The sequence below is a fragment of the Hemitrygon akajei genome, chromosome 11, assembly GCF_048418815.1.
Source record: "Hemitrygon akajei chromosome 11, sHemAka1.3, whole genome shotgun sequence".
NCBI lineage: Eukaryota > Metazoa > Chordata > Chondrichthyes > Myliobatiformes > Dasyatidae > Hemitrygon > Hemitrygon akajei.
Genome location: NC_133134.1, coordinates 116,065,273 through 116,082,963, shown reverse-complemented (window position 1 = coordinate 116,082,963; position 17,691 = coordinate 116,065,273). Strand labels below are relative to the sequence as shown.

General features: G+C 40.6%; 1 protein-coding gene across 2 annotated transcripts in view; it reads right to left on the bottom strand.

Moving 5' to 3' along the window:
* Window positions 1-17,691, bottom strand: part of LOC140735948 (deoxynucleotidyltransferase terminal-interacting protein 1) — a 31,567-nt gene that overhangs the window by 5,069 nt on the left and 8,807 nt on the right. The window contains exons 3-11 of one of the 2 annotated variants that reach the window (XM_073061569.1): window positions 17,116-17,212; window positions 14,979-15,077; window positions 11,984-12,052; window positions 10,583-10,639; window positions 9,882-9,943; window positions 9,196-9,241; window positions 6,436-6,494; window positions 4,634-4,694; window positions 3,756-3,827 (exon numbers count right to left, since the gene is read on the bottom strand). In XM_073061569.1, the coding sequence (XP_072917670.1) occupies window positions 3,756-3,827; window positions 4,634-4,694; window positions 6,436-6,494; window positions 9,196-9,241; window positions 9,882-9,943; window positions 10,583-10,639; window positions 11,984-12,052; window positions 14,979-15,077; window positions 17,116-17,212 (622 nt within the window). The remainder of the gene's footprint in view (window positions 1-3,755; window positions 3,828-4,633; window positions 4,695-6,435; window positions 6,495-9,195; window positions 9,242-9,881; window positions 9,944-10,582; window positions 10,640-11,983; window positions 12,053-14,978; window positions 15,078-17,115; window positions 17,213-17,691) is intronic. The other variant, XM_073061571.1, reaches the window with a different exon arrangement.

The following is a 17,691-nucleotide window of genomic DNA, read 5'->3' as shown; positions in this document are numbered from 1 at the left end:
GCAACTTAAGAGGGAGAAGCTAAAGTCAGATGTATCAGTATTACAGTGGAGCTGGCCAAAGTTGATTGGAAGGGGGCACTAGAAGGGATGATGGCCAAGCAGAAATGGCTGGAGTTTCTGGGAGCAATTCAGAAGGTGCAGGATAGATACATCCCACAGAAGAGGGAGTATTCTAAAGGCCGACCATTGCTGACAAGTGAAGTCAAAGCAACATAAAAGCAAGAGAGTGGACGTATAATAGATCAACAACAAATGGGAAGTTAGAGAATTGGGAAATTTTTAATAAACCAACAGAAGGCAACTAAAAAGACCACAGCGGGGGGGGGGGGGGGGGGGGAGAGAAATGAAATACAAAGGCAAGCTAGCCAATAATATCAAAAATACCACCAAATGTTTTTTTCAGATATAGTGTATAAAGAGTAAAAGAGAGGAGAGAGTAGATATTGAACCACTGGAAAATGACACTGGAGAGGTAGTAACAGGGGACAGGGAAATAGCGCATGAACTGAATAAGTATTTTGCATCAGTCTTCATTGTGGAAGACATTAGTAGGATGCCAGATGTTCGAGAGTGTTAGGGGGCAGAAGTGATTCCAGTTGCTATTACCACCAGGTGCTTAGGAAACTAAAATGTCTGTAGGTAGATAAGTCACCTGGACCTGATGGATGGCACCCCAAGGTTCTAAAAGAGGTATAGTAGCCGAAGAGATTGCAGAGGCATTAGTAATGATCTATCAAGAATCAATAGATTCTGGAATGGTTCCAGAGCACTGGAAAATTGCAAATGTCACTCCACTCTTCAAGAAGGGAGGGAGGCAGAAGAAAGGAAATTATGGGACTAACCTCAGTGGTTGGGAAGATGTTGGAGTTGATTGTTATGGATGTGGTTTCAGGGTACTTGGATGCACATGACAAAATAGGGCCGAAGTCAGAATGGTTCTCAAGGGAAAAGCTTGCCTGACAAATCTGTTGGAATTCTTTGAAGAAATAACAAAACAGGATAGACAAAGGAGAATCGATGGATGTTGTGTACTTGGATTTTCAGAAGGCTTTTGACAAGGTACTAAATATGAGGTTGTTTAACAAGACAAGAATCCCAAGTATTACAGGAAAAACTACTAGCATGGATAGAGCATTGGCTGAGTGGCAGGAGACAGAGAGTGGGAATAATAGAATCTTTTTCAGATTGACTGCTGGTAACTAGTGGTGTTCCACAGGGGGCTGTGTTGGGACCGCTTCTTTTTACATTGTATGCTTGAAGCTGTCATTAAGGAAGAAATAGCAAAACATTTAGAAAGGGGTGGTTCCATTAGACAGACGCAGCATGGATTCAGAAAGGGCAGGTCCTGTTTGACAAACTTAATGGAGTTCTTTGAGGACATAATGAGCGCAGTGGATAGAGGGGAACAGGTGGATGTCGTACACTTGGATTTCCAGAAGGCGTTTGATATGATGCCGCACAAGAGACTTATAAATAAGATATGGATGCATGGAGTTGGAGGAAGTGTATTGGTTAACTGATCAAAGGCAGAGAATTGGTATAAATGGGTGTTTCTCTGGTTAGCAGTCAGTGGTGAGTGGGGTGCTGCAGGGGTTGGTGCTGGGCCCGCAGCTGTTTACCATTTACATTGATGATTTGGAAGAGGGGACTGAGTGTAGCATAGCAAAATTTGCTGATGACATTAAACTCAGTGGAAAAGAAAATTGTACAGAGGATGTAGAAAGGCTGCAGAGGGATACAGATAGGTTAAGTGAGTGGGCCAAGGTCTGGCAGATGGAATACAACATTGGTAAATGCGAGATCATCCACTTTGGAAGGAATAATAGAAGAGCAGATTATTATTTTAATGGTGAAAGACTGCAGCATTCTGTTGTGCAGAGGGACTTGGGAGCTCTTGTGCACGAATCGCAAAAAGTTGGCTTGCAGGTACAACAGGTTATTAAGAAGGCAAACAGAATGTTGGCCTTCATTGCTACAGGGATTGAATTCAAGAGCAGGGAGGTCATGCTGCAACTATATAGGGTACTGGTGAGGCTGCACCTAGAGTACTGTGTGCAGTTCTGGTCTCCATATTGGCTTTGGAGGCAGTGCAGAGGAGGTTCACCAGGTTGATTCCAGGGATGAAGGGGTTAACCTATGAGGAGAGATTGAATTGCCTGGGACTATACTCTCTGGAGTTCAGAAGGATGAGAGGGGATCTTATAGAAACATACAAAATTTTGAAAGGGATAGATAAGATAGAAGTAGGAAAGTTGTTTCCATTGGTAGATGAGACTAGAACTAGGGGACATTGCCTCAAGATTCAGGAGACAAGATTTAGGATGGAGGTGAGGAGAAACTGTTTGTCTCAAGAGAGTGGGTGAATCTGTAGAATTCTCTGCCCAGGGAAGCAGTTGAAGCTTCCTCACAAAATATATTTAAGGAACAGTTAGATAGGTTTTTACATAGTAAGGGAATTAAAGGTTATGGGGAAAAAGCAAGGTAGATGGAGCTGAGTTTACGGACAGATCAGCCATGATCTTATTGAATGGTGGGGCAGGCTCAATGGGCCAGATGGCCTACTCCTGCTCCTATTTCTTATGTTATATTCTTATGTAAACCACTTGGATAATGAAATTGATTGCTTTGTGGACAAAAATGTAGAAGATAGGTGGAGGGGCAGGTAGTTTTGCGGAAGCAGGAAGGCCACAAAAGGGCTTGGAGAATGGGCAAAGAAGTAACAGATCAAAGTGTATGATCATGCACTTTGGTAGAAGGAATAAAAGCACTGACTATTTTCTAAAAGGGGAGAAAATTTTAAAAATCTGAGGTGCAAAGGGATTTGGAGTCCTCCTGCAGGATTCTTAAAGGTTAATTTACAGGTTGAATCAGTGGTGAGGAAGGAAAATGTTAATATTTAAAGAGGACTAGAATGTAAAATCAAGGAATAATGCTGAGGCCGTACAAGGTACTGATGAGGCCTCACTTGGAATATTGTCAGCAGTTTTGGGCCCCTTAAGAAAGGATGTGCTGACATTGGAGAGGAGGTTCATGAGAATGATTCCAAGAATGAAAGGGTTATTGTATGAGCATTGACTGAAGGCTTTGAGACTGTAATCACTGGAATTTAGAAGAATGAGGCAGGATCTCATTGAAACCTTTTGAACGTTGAAAGGTCGAGATAGAGTGGTTGTGAAGAGAATGTTTCCTTTGGTGGGGCAATCTGGGACCAGAAGGCACAGTCTCAAAATAGAGGGACATGTATTTAGAATAGAGATGAGGTGGAATTTCTTCAGCCAAAGGCTGGTGAATCTGTGGAATTAGTTGCCACAGGTGGCTGGAGAGGCCAGGTACCTGGGTGTATTTAAGGCAGAGGTTGATAGACACTTGATTAATCAGGTCGTGAAAGGTTATAAGAAGGTGGCAGGAGAATGGGGTTGAGAGGGAAATGTATCAGTCATGATGAAATGGCAGAGCAGACTTAATGGGCCAAATCAGTTATTACAGCAGATTTACCTGTACACAAGCACATAAAGGCACACATGTCCTTAACAGTGGATTGTAGCATATTCAAAAATATAGAGATGCAGACTGCAATTACTGTTTCCTCATGAAAGATTAATGAGCAACTCTGGTACATACTTGGGATACTTCTGTAAATCTGTGGTTTGGAACAAGGACACAATACGCAAAGTACCATTAACATCCTAGGAGGGGAGATATTTTGCACAAAGTCCTGACGTTAGTATTTGCTGAGCTGGTTCGCCAATACTTACCATTTTGCCACCTGTGGCTGGCATATGGTGCTTCTCTCCAAGCCAATGCTTGTCCTGTGAGTCTGCAGAGTACTGAAGATCAGAGAGAGTACAGGTAAGGGCAGTTGTGGCCTAAGTTACACACAGTGACCCACACTGAATTTTTATGGTAAAGGACAATGTCAACACAGCAAAAAGCATTGACTCAGACAACAGTAATATACTATACTGACCCACAATAGACCTTCAGTGAAACATTGAATAGAAAAATACCAATAACCTCACAACTGGAGTCTTTAGTGATGCCAGACTGGAAAATTTTCTGGATTACTGGATCTTATTTTTAATAAATACTGCAATTCAGTTAAAAAAAAATTTCCAATGAACCAGGCAAGTTGAAAGGGAGTGCAGGGACCAGTGCCCACTGAATGGGGAGTGCTGTAATCACCACCTCACGAGTCAGAGACTGAACCATCAGTATTTCTGAATCATTGGATAGGTTATTGCTATTTCACTGTATTGACCTACACTGAGTTCATGGTGAAGAACAGCAATTACTTACACTGGCAGACTTTAAAACATTGATTGTTTTGTAAGTGCAGAATAAATGGGATGTTACTCAAGTGGTTCTTTGTGTTTTGAGGATTTCACTATGTAATTTTTTAATGGATAATATTCCATGAATCACATGTGCCAACTACTATTCAAAAGAATAGAGAAATTTGGGACAATATGGATATGGGCTTTTGACAGACAGGAGATTAAAGCCAAACTGCAACTGTCATCAAATGGCCTTTCACTGCTGGCAGCAGGCAATGGGTGAGAATATGTGAATTACATGGTACACTTGCTGCCACCGAGCTTCATGCATCTTGAGACAAAAGTGCATTTGCTCTCACCTTGAATAGTTCAGGGTGCTTTATGTAGATTCTTCCACGAGTGCCACCCATTCCCAAGGCTCTGAAACAGAAGAGGGAATGATCTGAAAAGAGTTTGCATACAGATGTGTCCATGATGTAAATCTTTGAATGAATCTTAAAAGAGATGCCAATCTTACAGACTGCAGTACACAGAAGTTAAAGAATTTATTGTAAAGTTTACTCAAAAGAAGATGGCATGTAACTTCTGTTGGGAACAGCAGCCCAGCCTTTAACCGTGGACTGTTCATCATGCTATAGGAGGGGTGCTGCAGCACTCAAGACGTTGCAGGAGTTGGAGAACTACAGTACCGATGAGAGGCTGTAATGTTTTGTTAGGTTGGAGTTATTTTCTTGGAGAACAGAGGTGAATGAAAGGAGATTTAATCGAAGTGCACAAAGCTGCAAGAGGACTGGTCAGTGAATGTGAAGGACTATTTCACTTTTCATGGAAGTAGATGAATAAGAGTCAAAGATTCATGCTTTTTGTTGGAAATATTAGAGCAGGGATTCCCGACCTGAAGTCTGTGGACCCCTTGGTTAACAGTAAGGGTCCACGGCATTAAAAAAAAATTGGGATTAGATTAGAGGATTTTGCCCTTGCTCTTTGAGTAGAGTGTCCAAAACCCACTGTCTGAAAGGTAGTAGGCAGAAACAATGATCACACTTAAAACATTCCCCACCCTATACCTGAAAAAAAAAGCAATTTGTAAAATCACAGATGGAAGAATAGGAGATGGGAGTAACTTAGCCAGCTCAAATTAGTTGCATCACTGCAATGAGCTGAAAGACCGCCTTTGGTACCATATATTTTTTATGAACATCAGGATGGAGAAACTAAAGTGAAGCAGAGCTCAGGGTGATAGTCATTGCAAAAAAAAAATCCAAGTCCGAATCAAAACTCGGTCTCACTAAACCTTCCAGGGCATTAATCAAGTTTTCTTTTCAAATTTACAGCTACAAGAAGTTTCTCATGCTATAAGTCAGAAGTGAACAGGACCATCTATGATGAGGGTATAAACAGGAATGTGAAGAGCAGCTGATCTCACTGGCTCAGTAAGCAAGCCTCCTCAATACTGCCAGCCTACTTAGCTCAACCTAGACCCCTACCCCACTGTTTTGGCACAGAGGGTGGGCTGAAAAGAGAAGACATGCAGAAATACCCTGGACCTACCCACCAGAAGATGCCCTCCGGCAGTTGGTAAAACCATTCTCATCCATCCCATCACTCTCCCAACTCTCATTCTTATATATGGGAAGTCTGTAAGTTAGGCATTCAAAACCTGGGGAAGGTACACTGTTTTATTTATGCTCCCTGATCCATTCATAATAGACTAAGATTAGTCTAACCTTTGCTATTTGTACTCCAGCTAATAAGGGAACCTTGCAACCTGCCTGTCTGCTCTTGCTTCGGTAATTTGGAAGGAGCAGAACGGAAGTAGCTGTATTCTGTATCTAACCACTGCTGTATCTGCCTGGGACAGGAGTCTGCAACCAAATGAAGACATTCTAAATCCCAACAATGACATCCTTACTTTGAGTAAGTACACGTCGTAAGTCAAACACAGAAACAAACTTAGAGGTTTGTTCCTTGTACTAAGAAAACAAAATAAAGGGAAGTGCAGCAACAACCCAAGATCCTTTAAGGCAGAAAATGAAGGAAGAAAAGGATTTTAAAGCTAGTTTGTTTCTTCCCCCAGAATTATAATCCCGCAGAACAGGTAAATTTCTAGAGAGAGTACCATAATAGAGCCTGAGAAAGAACATGCAAACTGGCTCCTTACTTGTTAGCACGCGACCCAAGCACAAATGTGGTTGATGTGTTTAGTCTGGCTGGGTCCCACTGAAAATGTATAATAATAAAAAAGCAATTAGTAGCTCCTTTACAACTGTTCCTTCAGTCCCCACCACAGCCATTCTTTACTATCTTTAACTTCCAGCAAAAGGCAGTGCAATTTGCCAATTCCATAAGACAGTAAGACAGAGGAGCAGAATTAGGCCATTTGGCCAGAGTCTGTTTCATCATTCATCATGCCTGATTTATTTTGCCTTTCAACCCATTCTTCTCAGTTTAATAATCAAAAATCTATCAATCTCTACTTTCAATATATCCAATGACTTGGCATTCATAGCCATCTGTGATAATGAATTCCACAAATTCACCATTGCTGGCTAAAGAAACCCCTCCTTCGGTCCTAGATTCTCCCACAACTGGAAACATCCTCCCCATGTCCATTCTATCTACATCTTACAATATAAATTTCAATAAGATCCCACCTCAATCTTCTAAATTCCAGTGGGTACAGGCTCAGAGCCATCAAACACTCATTGTATATTAACCCTTTTGTTCTCGTAAACCTTTTCTGAACCCACTCAATTCCAGCATATCCTTTCTTAGATACAGGTACAAATACAGCTCACAATACTCAAGATGTAGTCTGACTTTTATAAAGTCTCGGCATTACTGTACATCCTTACTTATATATTCTAGTCCTCTCGAAATTAATGCTAATATTGCATTAATCTTTCTTACTGGTCATTCAACTACATTAGGTCTCCCAAGGCCTTCTGTACCTCCAATTACTGAATTCACTCTGTTTAGAAAATAGTCTACACATTTATTTCTTCTATCAAGCTAGGTTGTGCAAAGCTAAGTTTCAGGTACTGCTTTTCTATCCTACCATTGTAAGGACATGACCAGTCACTGCCAATGTTCCTTAAAAGAGTCTGTGAATCAGCACTGCCCATGAACAAATTAGCATACAATCACTAGGAAATCCGCAGGTGCTGGAAATTCAACCCACATACACAAAATGCTGGTGGAACGCAGCAGGCCAGGCAGTATATATAGGAAGAAGCACTGTTGATGTTTTGGGCCAAGACCCTTTGTCAGGACTAACTGAAAGGAAAGATAGTAAGAGATTTGAAAGTACGAGGGGGAGGGGGAAATCCGAAATGATAGGAGAAGACCGGAGGGGGTGGGGTGAAGCTGAGAGCCAGCAAGGTGATTGGCAAAAGTGATACAGAGCTGGAGAAGGGAAAGGATCACGGGATGGTAGGCCTAGGGAGAAAGAAAGGGAGAGGGGAGCACCAGAGGGAGATGGAGAATGGGCAGAGAGAGAAAGAAAAAAAGGGGGGGGGGAGGAAAACTAAATATATCAGGGATGGGGTAAGAAGGGGAGGAGGGGCATTAACAGAAGTTAGAGAAGTCAATGTTCATGCCATCAGGTTGGAGGCTACCCAGCTGGTATATAAGGTGTTGTTCCTCCAACCTGAGTGTGGCTTCATCTTGACAGTAGAGGAGGCCATCGATAGACATATCAGAATGGGAATGGGATGTGGAATTAAAATGTGTGGCCTTTGGGAGATCCTGCTTTCTCTGGCGGACAGAGCGTAGGTGTTCAGTGAAACGGTCTCCCAGTCTGTGTCGGGTCTCACCAATATATAAAAGGCCACACCGGGAGCACTGCTTCTTTTTGGATTCCAGACCTAACCAATTCCCCTCTACCACCACTCTCCTCCGTCTACCAGAATTAGTTCTTACTCTCAATAATTTCTCCTTTGGCTCTTCCCACTTCCTCCAAACCAAAGGTGTAACTAACCTGCAACCTGATGGCATGAACATTGACTTCTCTAACTTCCATTAATGCCCCTCCTCCCCTTCTTACCCCATCCCTGATTTATTTACTTTTTTCCCCCCCTTCCCCTTTTTTTTCTCTCTCTGCCCATCATTCTGCCTGTTCTCCATCTTCCTCTGGTGCTCCCCTCCCCCTTTCTTTCTCCCTAGGCCTCCCATCCCATGATCCTTTCCCTTCTCCAGCTCTATATCCATTTTGCCAATTACCTTTCCAGCTCTTAGCTTCACCCCAACCCCTGCTGTCTTCTCCTGTCATTTTGGATTTCCCCCTCCCCCTCCCACTATCAAATCTCTTACTATCTTTTCTTTCAGTTAGGCCTGACAAAGGGTCTTGGCTCGAAACGTCGACAGTGCTTCTCCCTATAGATGCTGCCTGGCCTGCTGCGTTCCACCAGCATTTTATGCAATTAGCATACAATTCCCCTTTTGGTGGGGGGCAGGTTGTCATCTCTATTTAGATTTGCAGCACCTCTTTCCACTCTGAGACATTTAAATGACGATAAAGCTATCATCCAGAGTTATACTAGTGCACCCTAGAGGAGCAATTCCCTAATTCGGTTCCCAGTCTTTTTGAAGCAGTGGTTCAGCTGTTATAAAAGGCCTCCATGGGAGCTGGAAGGAGAAAAATCAGGTAGGGCTCCTACTCGACATTATGTTCTATTAGTCTTAAAAAGGAATTTGTGAATATAGGCCAAGGATAACAGTCCAATGCTGTGATACCCTCACTATCACTGACACCATGGACATCAGTCAATGACAACACTGCGCTGCTGTGATATCCACACTGTCACTGACAACAAGATGCATGCACATAGTTCTTACTCCAGTTTCAGTCAGGGAGAGGAATCGTAAACACTTCATTGCAAAAGAGTAAATATAATTCTAGTTTACAAGCTGAAAACATTACCTTGGGTCCTTCCCGTTTTATTGGCTCAGTGTACTTAACTTTTGTGCTGAAAAATAAATTAATAAGTTAGAGCCTTCATGATAGCAATAATGTGAGATTTAATTTATTCCTACAATTTAAAAAAACTGATTGAAGCACTGAAATAATCCAAGTTCTCAGAGGACTTGGTTGGGTAGATACAAAGTTGATGTTTCCCTGGCTGGAGCATCTGGAACCAGGCACACATTCTTAAAATAAGTCAGCCATTCAGAACAGCGATGGAGAGCACCCAATGTTACCTGAGCTGCTGATAGTAGGAGACAGTTCCCGGCACTACCCAGCTCTAAAGATGGCTCCTGTGGGAAGATTAGCTCCAAACTCTACATGTATCTTTTTCTACTTTGGGACAGTCCCTTACCCTTTGAACTCAGTATTTTTGCTGGCCCTGACCATGCAGTGCCTGGATGGTGAACAGTGGCACTGGAACTTGGAAGGAGTACCAGGCTACTTTTCTTCCCCACAAAACTGTTCTGCAATTAAAAGCACTGTTACCCAGACAGTGCATCATTATCTGTTCAGATACATAAACATTCATCACGAATGATTATTTGCAAGAAAAGCCATAAATTGGAGAAGAGCAGTTTAATCAAGTCACTCTTGGTGCTAGTAGCTCAACAGGATACATTTGCCTGAGGGTTGGTACTTACACAATAGCATTCGGAGCTGTCCGGTCAAATGAAATCAGATGTCCTGGTGGCCTTCCTTTCCTCTGCAAGAGCAAAATTTCCTTAAAACTTTGCACATTGTCCTTCACTGTTTAAATACCTTGGGCAGTTTGTGCAGTTCCTTAATTCACAAGGTTACTGTATTCATAACCATTCACTGAAGGTGTATTATAATATTAAAATCAATTCAAGATGGCACTGGCTCAACAGATACAAGGAATGGATAATCAGGTTTACTGTTGTTTTGGATGTTTTGTGTTGAATGATTCAATACCTTGGGTGCATTAGATACAGACCAGAATATACTGTTGATGGTTCAGTTTCTGTGGTGGGATTTAGTTATGTGGTCTAATACACACTGGCATTTGCAATTTTACTAGTTTCCTTTTAGCCCTTTAGCTCTACAGTCCCTTTTGATGGCCACTATCCAATGACCTTTGCTAGAAAAGGCAGACTGAAGCACAAATTTGATGCCTCGTTTAGTTAGAAAGCCCACTAAGCACCAGCACTGGGCTGCCATGTGAATGGTTTCTCAGGTTTGGTACAGACTGTGCAAAGAGTAATGCCACCAACAGGTATGGAGCAATCTCCAGGCTTAGCTTACCAGCTTAAAACTTGCACAAACTACAACAATCGCTTTTAGTTCATCTTAACTTTTCATTTTCAGCTTCATTCAGGCTAACCTTCTTCAAGACCGGACTCCCTCTCTGGCTCAAGTCATCTTCTACCTGTCGCGATCGCTGCAGTAAGACACATTTTACATTAAAATATCACACTTGATTGCACTCAAGTATAAAACATTAAAGCCAATGAAATATTTCTGAGTATGGTTAACAAACAACGCAGCTAATTTGATCATAATTTCTCATAAAAAGCAAAGTGATAATGATGTGATTATCAGTTATCAGGGGGATGATGATCGAGGGATAAATGTTGGAGCAATTCCCTCAGCATATCTTCAAAACCCTAAAGATTTCAGCAATTCTGTTTGAACCCCATCACCAATCCTTTACGTGGCACTCTTCCCACTCTGTTACGACAACTGTCGACACCGCTGCTTTTGACCATTGCTGCTGCAACCCGGGGAGCAGGCAGTTGTGCATCTGGGGAACTACATTCTTTTACAAGTCAGTGCTTCCTTGAGAAGGAAAACAACACATTGGTGTTGTGACACAAGGACTTCTATAAGTGCAAACTGCCATTTCCAGTCCACAATATCACTTCCGAATGTCACTCTTTTTTATGTTAAAATTTTATATCAGATTAATAGTTTGTGGGCATGCTATGTTGATACCGGACGCATAGTTACATGTGCAGGTTCCCCAGCATAATAGTCGCTGATTTGATTTGACGTTAACGATGCATTCCAATGTATGTGTTGATGTACATGCGACAAATAAAGCTAATCTTTTCTTTCTCTTTATGCTTGAAAACTCCCAGATAGTAGCCATTCCTATGTATATCGCCCTTGATTATGCTGCAAAAGCTTCAATTCATCTTACACAAAATAATCGATACCAACCCTGTGGGCGTGTTGAAAGAGACAAATTATGAGTTTGTAATATTCCACTGATTCAAACTGGTTTGGATAAGGCTGAAGAATATATTTGAAACCGTAGTGCAAATGTCTAAGTAAAACAAAATTGACCAAAGCTCCTAAAGTATAACTGGATAAGAAGCAGTTGCATTTTTATCAGAAGAAAATCCTCACTCAGCTGTCAGCTAGAGATCATCCCCTTAGGAACAACTTCAAGTGGCAAAATCCTTTTGCTTGCCCAGATCAATCTAATTAACTGTCAGACTGCACCCTTCCAAAAATCAGTTGGTGCCCCGGAATGAATAACATGGGAGATCACAACAGGCAATCTGCCCTAGACACAATGGATAGGCTGCTGATTATGGCAGCTTTATTCAATAACCAGATCATTAACTACAATCAGAGGACGGAATCAGTCAAAGCAAACAAATGATACAGAACAAAAGTAGTAAACTGTTTGACTAATCCAAACTCCACCTGACACTCAATGGAGCAACATAACCATACTTGTGTAATCACTATGGTCTGAAGTAAACTCAGAGCATACCTTTGTGGCAGAAAGGTCTCCAGTGGGTTTGGTAAGCATCTTCCCTGCATCCGAGTACATCATTTTAGCCTGCACCAGAAAGATGGGATAAGGCACTGAGACAGGTACTGGCTCATAGTTACAAGGATACAACAAAAAAAAAATCAATGGAACTGCTCCATTCGAGTATTAATGCACACTGTATCCATAAACTTATTAAAAATCTCCACCCATTTTTGCTGTTCCTTTTACAAATCAATGTTTCTTTCTTTTATTGCTTACCTAATCTAAAGAGTATGATTGGTTATATTTATTAGAAGCTTTAAAAAAGTTTATTCTTTTGGTTGTTGGTATGTTTTACTAGAATGCTGGAACTGTCCTTCAATGAAATGACAAGCACAGCAAGGAGAGCTGAAACTAAATAACTATTGTTGTTCAAACATTCATGAAAGCCCTATTTATTCATATTCAAATTGATGTAAATTATTTAAAACATTAAAATATATTTAGTAAAGTTAACACAAAAACAAAATGTAAATAACAGTTAAGGAAATGAAAATATTTGTTGAAAATGTACACCATAACTTTTTTTTTTAAACTTTTTTTATTGTTTTTAAATAGTTATAGAATAAATGTGTATGAAAAAAAAGTGTTACCCAGCCCCCCTCCCCTTAACCCCTCCCCCCTAACATCCCTATTAAAAAAATAAGAAAGAAAAAAAAAGGGAATGCCTGGGTGTTGGAAGATCCCCACATGCTCCGCGGAGTTCTCATTTTTTTAATATATGTTAAAATTCTTTTTCTTTTTACTGGTCCATTAAGCCCATTAACATTAAAACTTAAAAAATTTAGTAGATTAGTCATTATTTTTTTTATTATATTACTCCAATCTATAATAATACGTAATCTTTCCACTTTCGTGGTATCCTGGGAAATCTTTATAAAAATCTCCGTGTTGCTATGTGTGTCCCCACCAATCATCCAGGCAAAAAGATAGAAGAAAATTAAAATATAAAGAAAAAAACAAAATACCCCCCTACTAATGTTGTGGAAAAAAAACACAACATTACCCCCCCTCTGCTGTACGGGTCATGGCAACCGCCATGATTACACACGTGAATCCCGCAGTAACCGATCCACAGCCTCCCAGCCCCCCCCGCAACATAAAAAAGTATATGTATAAGAGAAAAAAAAAATACTGTTCTCATTTAGTATTTCTAAAATTTTGCTTTTCTCTTCTATAATATCCATAAATGTCCATCACTTCTGTTCGTTGGGTCTATCTTCATTTTTAATCCATTACGTTTGGAAGCCTCTATGCGTAATTAGCGAATAGATGGAAGTTCTTGTACAAACTCCTCCGCTTTTCGATAATCGGAAAAAAATTTTTTTCCCTCCTCCAAAAAAATTATCAGTGTTGCAGGATGACGCATTGTAAATTTATAACCCTTTTCCCATAAGGCTTTTTTCACTGGGTTAAATTCCTTCTTTCTCTTCAACAGGTTGTAACTTATATCCGGGTAAAAAAGAACTGGTTTCCCTGCTATCATCAATGGCCCGTTTCTATTTTTGGCACTTTGGGCAGCGGCCTTCAGGATCTTTTCTTTGTCTTGGTATCGTAAGCATTTTATCAAAATTGATCGTGGGTTTTGATCAGCTCGAGGTCTTGACCTTAAAGATCTATGCGCCCTTTCAATCTCAATTGGAGTTTCTCTTTCCATTTTCAATTTTTCAGGGATCCATTTTTGAAAAAAATTTATTGGATCTTCTCCTTCTATATCTTCTTTGAGTCCAACAATTTTAATATTATTTCGTCTACTGAGATTTTCAAGCTTATCAATTTTTTCCATAAATTGTTTTCTTTCTGATGTCCAAGCCGTATTTTCCTTTTCCATTTTGTCCATTCTTTCAACCATATCTTCCGTTGTAGTTTCCAAGTCCGTAATTCTTTTTTCCATTTTTTCCTGTCTCTTTGCCATTTTATCAAGCATAGTCTCCATATTGGTCATTTTTTTTCCGAGTATTTTTTGATTATTTTTAATTACTTTTAATGTGTCTAATTTACGCATTATTTGCCTCAAAGTCTTTTCTATATTTCTAGAAGGACTTTTGCCTCCTTCTTCAGCTGATCCTTCCGAGAGATTTGACTCTCCCTCCGATTCGCTATCACTTTCAGTTGCAGTGGTAGCTGGGCTTTGTAGTTCTTGTTGCTCCCGTTTGCGCATGCTCCATCCTTCGCGTTTGCGCAGCTCACGGTGGTCTTTTCCTGTGGCCAATGTTGCCACAGTCTCCTGTTCCGTATCGCCGGTGATATAATGTACCTGAGACCGCGGTTCCTCGGTAGACGTGGGCCTTGTTCTTGTTCCAACTTGCGTAGTCTTCCCGGTATTAGTTTTCTTCATCTTCCTTCTTTGAGGCATAGCTTGACACAGTCCGGAGTCGTTTATAAGTAACTTTTAGAAAGTATTGACTAACTTTTCTTCATTTAAACATTAATTTATTAATTTTTTACGGGAGAGCTGGGTCCCTGCGTCTCGATCCTACGTCATCACGTGATGTCCCCCATGTACACCATAACTTAACTGCAGTTTTGCTGTGAGCTGGAGGCTAGCACTGAGTTGATCAAATCATTGGAGAATCAGAGAGATAAGTGACCCACATCCAGCCATGCACGTTAGGACATGTACAGACCACAGATGCTGTTCCTATGTAAGGGTCTGGGCCAGCACTATACAGCCAGAACGTCAGTCTTAGTAAGGGTCATCACTGTATGTTTAAGTATGGCAAAAAGTACTTCTGAACCTTATTGTTAAATAACATAGCTAAAAATATCCATTCTCAATTATGAACATATCATTCTATAAGTAAAGATTTTCTTGGGCAATCAATGTTGCATTTTGTGCGTTGGAAGTGCAACTTGCGTACAACACATCCTGTGGAAGGACAGGGCACCATACACCCCATATAGGGCCATTTAATCCATTCACTCACTGTCTCCCTGCTACCATTTCTCCTACCTGTTCCAAACAGTTTTTACAGGTCTCTTGCACCAGCTGCTCAGGGTCTACATCTTCACCGATATTCTCCTTCACATTCCATGCAGCCTTCTGGAAAAACTGAAAATAGATACAATCAGGACCAACAGACTCCAAACAAGCAAACAGGGAGCATTTCTGAGCGTCTTCACTTCCTGGTCCCTACCTCCCCCAAGCAACAATCAAGGGGCAGGGTCAAGGTGAACAGAGCTTGGAGCACCTAGCAGACTTGCTTGCTGCACTAGCTCGTGATGAGGACAGCTCTGGGATTGTTCTTGCAGAAATGTGGCTTCAAAACAACATCCATGCATTATCAGTCTGCAGGCCATGACACTCGGGGATTTCAGCTATTTTTTTTTGTGAATACATGTTTTTCTGCTATCATAGTTATACGTGCTGTGTGACTGTTGATACTGTGTGTTGCACCTTGGTCCTAGACAAATACCAATTCGTTTGGCTGTATTCATATGTATGGTCTAATGACAGTTAAACTTGAACTTGAATCAGTAAAGCTGGCTGGTGGCCACTCTTCCCATACCTGCTCATTCTCCCATCACAGCCATTTTTTATTATTCTTGCTTACATGCTATTTTTGTTCACTTCTGACTTATGAACAATTGAAGTTACAAAGATATCTTGTGCCTGTACACAAGATAGTAAGTTTTCTCCCTTGGTACTGTCAATCTCTGCTTCAAATCCATCTTCAGGTTGGCAGTGGGGCCTACAGCTATTTACAGCACGTACTAAGCGTTTAGAAGAAGGACAGTATACTGCATAATGTGTTGAAGTCTGTGGGCAACAGAAGGCTGAGTGGGAGAGTGAATAACAGGAAGGTGAAGAGTCAGAAAAGTGATAATCAAGGGCGAGTGACAAGGAGGAGGTAGGTAGTCTACAATGTCATAGAATGTGAGGGCATACATTTTGGTAAAAAAATTGAGGCAATTTAAGAGAGTCTCACTCAGCCAGTTCCTGGGATAAAAGGGTTCCCCTATTGTGAGCAGATACAGAAACTGGACCTGTATTTAGAATTTAGAAGACCAAAGAGCATCTTAAAAATCATAAAATGACATGGCAGGATAGATATCAAGATTTTTCAATTATTGGAAGTTTCCATATTTCCTTATGACATAACCTCCTACGAATGCTTATTCATTACATTATATGGATCGTCATCAAAACTGAACAAACACAGTAATTATTATTTCCTGGAGAACAGAATTAAAAATGCGATAGCTGACAGTGTCAAGCAGTATAGCACAAGTAAGTGACATCAGCCATTGGTCAACAAAGTCACAGCCTTGGTATGAAAAAAATTCAGTTAGTATATTCTTAAATACCTGATGTTATGTTTACTAAATCTTATAATTGTAATGCTACAGTATTATTTGATAGTTTAGATCTAGCAATACAGACAAAAGCTTCGGGGAAATCAAGAAGTGAATCATCACACAGGAAACCCGGCTTCTGACCTACTTGTAGCCAAAGTGTTTAACCAAACTGATGATGTAATCACCATTTCATTCCTCTTAAGTTAGGCCTGCCTTGGTTTAGAGTGTTGATAGCTCCAAAGTTACACCTTTTCACATCAGGTTACAACTTGATCAAGTTATCACCACTATTCAATATTTACACACAATTCCACAACTATTCAGTAGGGACAGAAAGCAAGTTATGTTTTAGATTGATTACCTTTCACCTGAACATTTCTGAAGAAAGGCTTTTAACCCAAAATATTAACTAGTTATTTTCTGTAGCTGATCCTAGCAGTTTTATTTTCATTTTAGAATTCCAGCTTTTCCTGTTCAATTGTTAGATAACTGTTCCCATTTTGTTACATTACAAACTGTATGAATTATTATACATAACTAATTCTTACATTCTCCACCTTTTGTTCATTTCAGGAATTCTCTTCCCAACAACACAATGGGAATTCCTTCAGCATGTAGATTGTAGCAATTCTAGATGTGACACACTACTACTTAGTCGAAGGTTGGTAAGTATGGCCAATAAATACTGGTCTTATCAAGGATGCTGAATTGCCAAAATAAATTTTCATTGCTTGAACTGCCAACCTACCCAGGACAGTGTTTCACTCACCCACTAGGTTCGGTCAGCTTACCTTGGTGTACTTATTGATTACGCCACGGATCTCCTCATTGATGTGAGGCTGCAGAACAGCTCGCAACAGATCCATGGATATGTTTGGATTGGTGAAGCTAAAGAAAGGAGACAGACTGCTATGATACCTTTTTAGAGGGCGATGATGTCTTTTAACAGTCAATTCAACATAGTCAATTCAGGAAAATCAACCACTGACAATCTATATATGAGGCATTTCATCCCTACTGTAAGAGCTGGATGTATGAAACAGACTCTTTTGCTCACACCACAACCAAAGTTCCCATCAAATGTTACAGAATTATACTACAAGTGTGGAGGGATTGGGTAGCGTATTCGGGAAGCTCTAGTGCAAGTCTTCAGGACTTTGACAAGTGCATCCATTTGGGCTCTATACTAAAGAAAGGATTTTGTTGATTTGGGAACTATATTGATGCCTGGAATTGTCTGAGGAAAGGCCAAGAGGGGCTCTCTTCCACTCTGTCATCAGATTTCTGAACAGTCCATGAACCTAAAACACATTACTCCCCCTTTTTTGCATTTTTTATTTAGTAAATTTTAATAACTTTATGTTTGC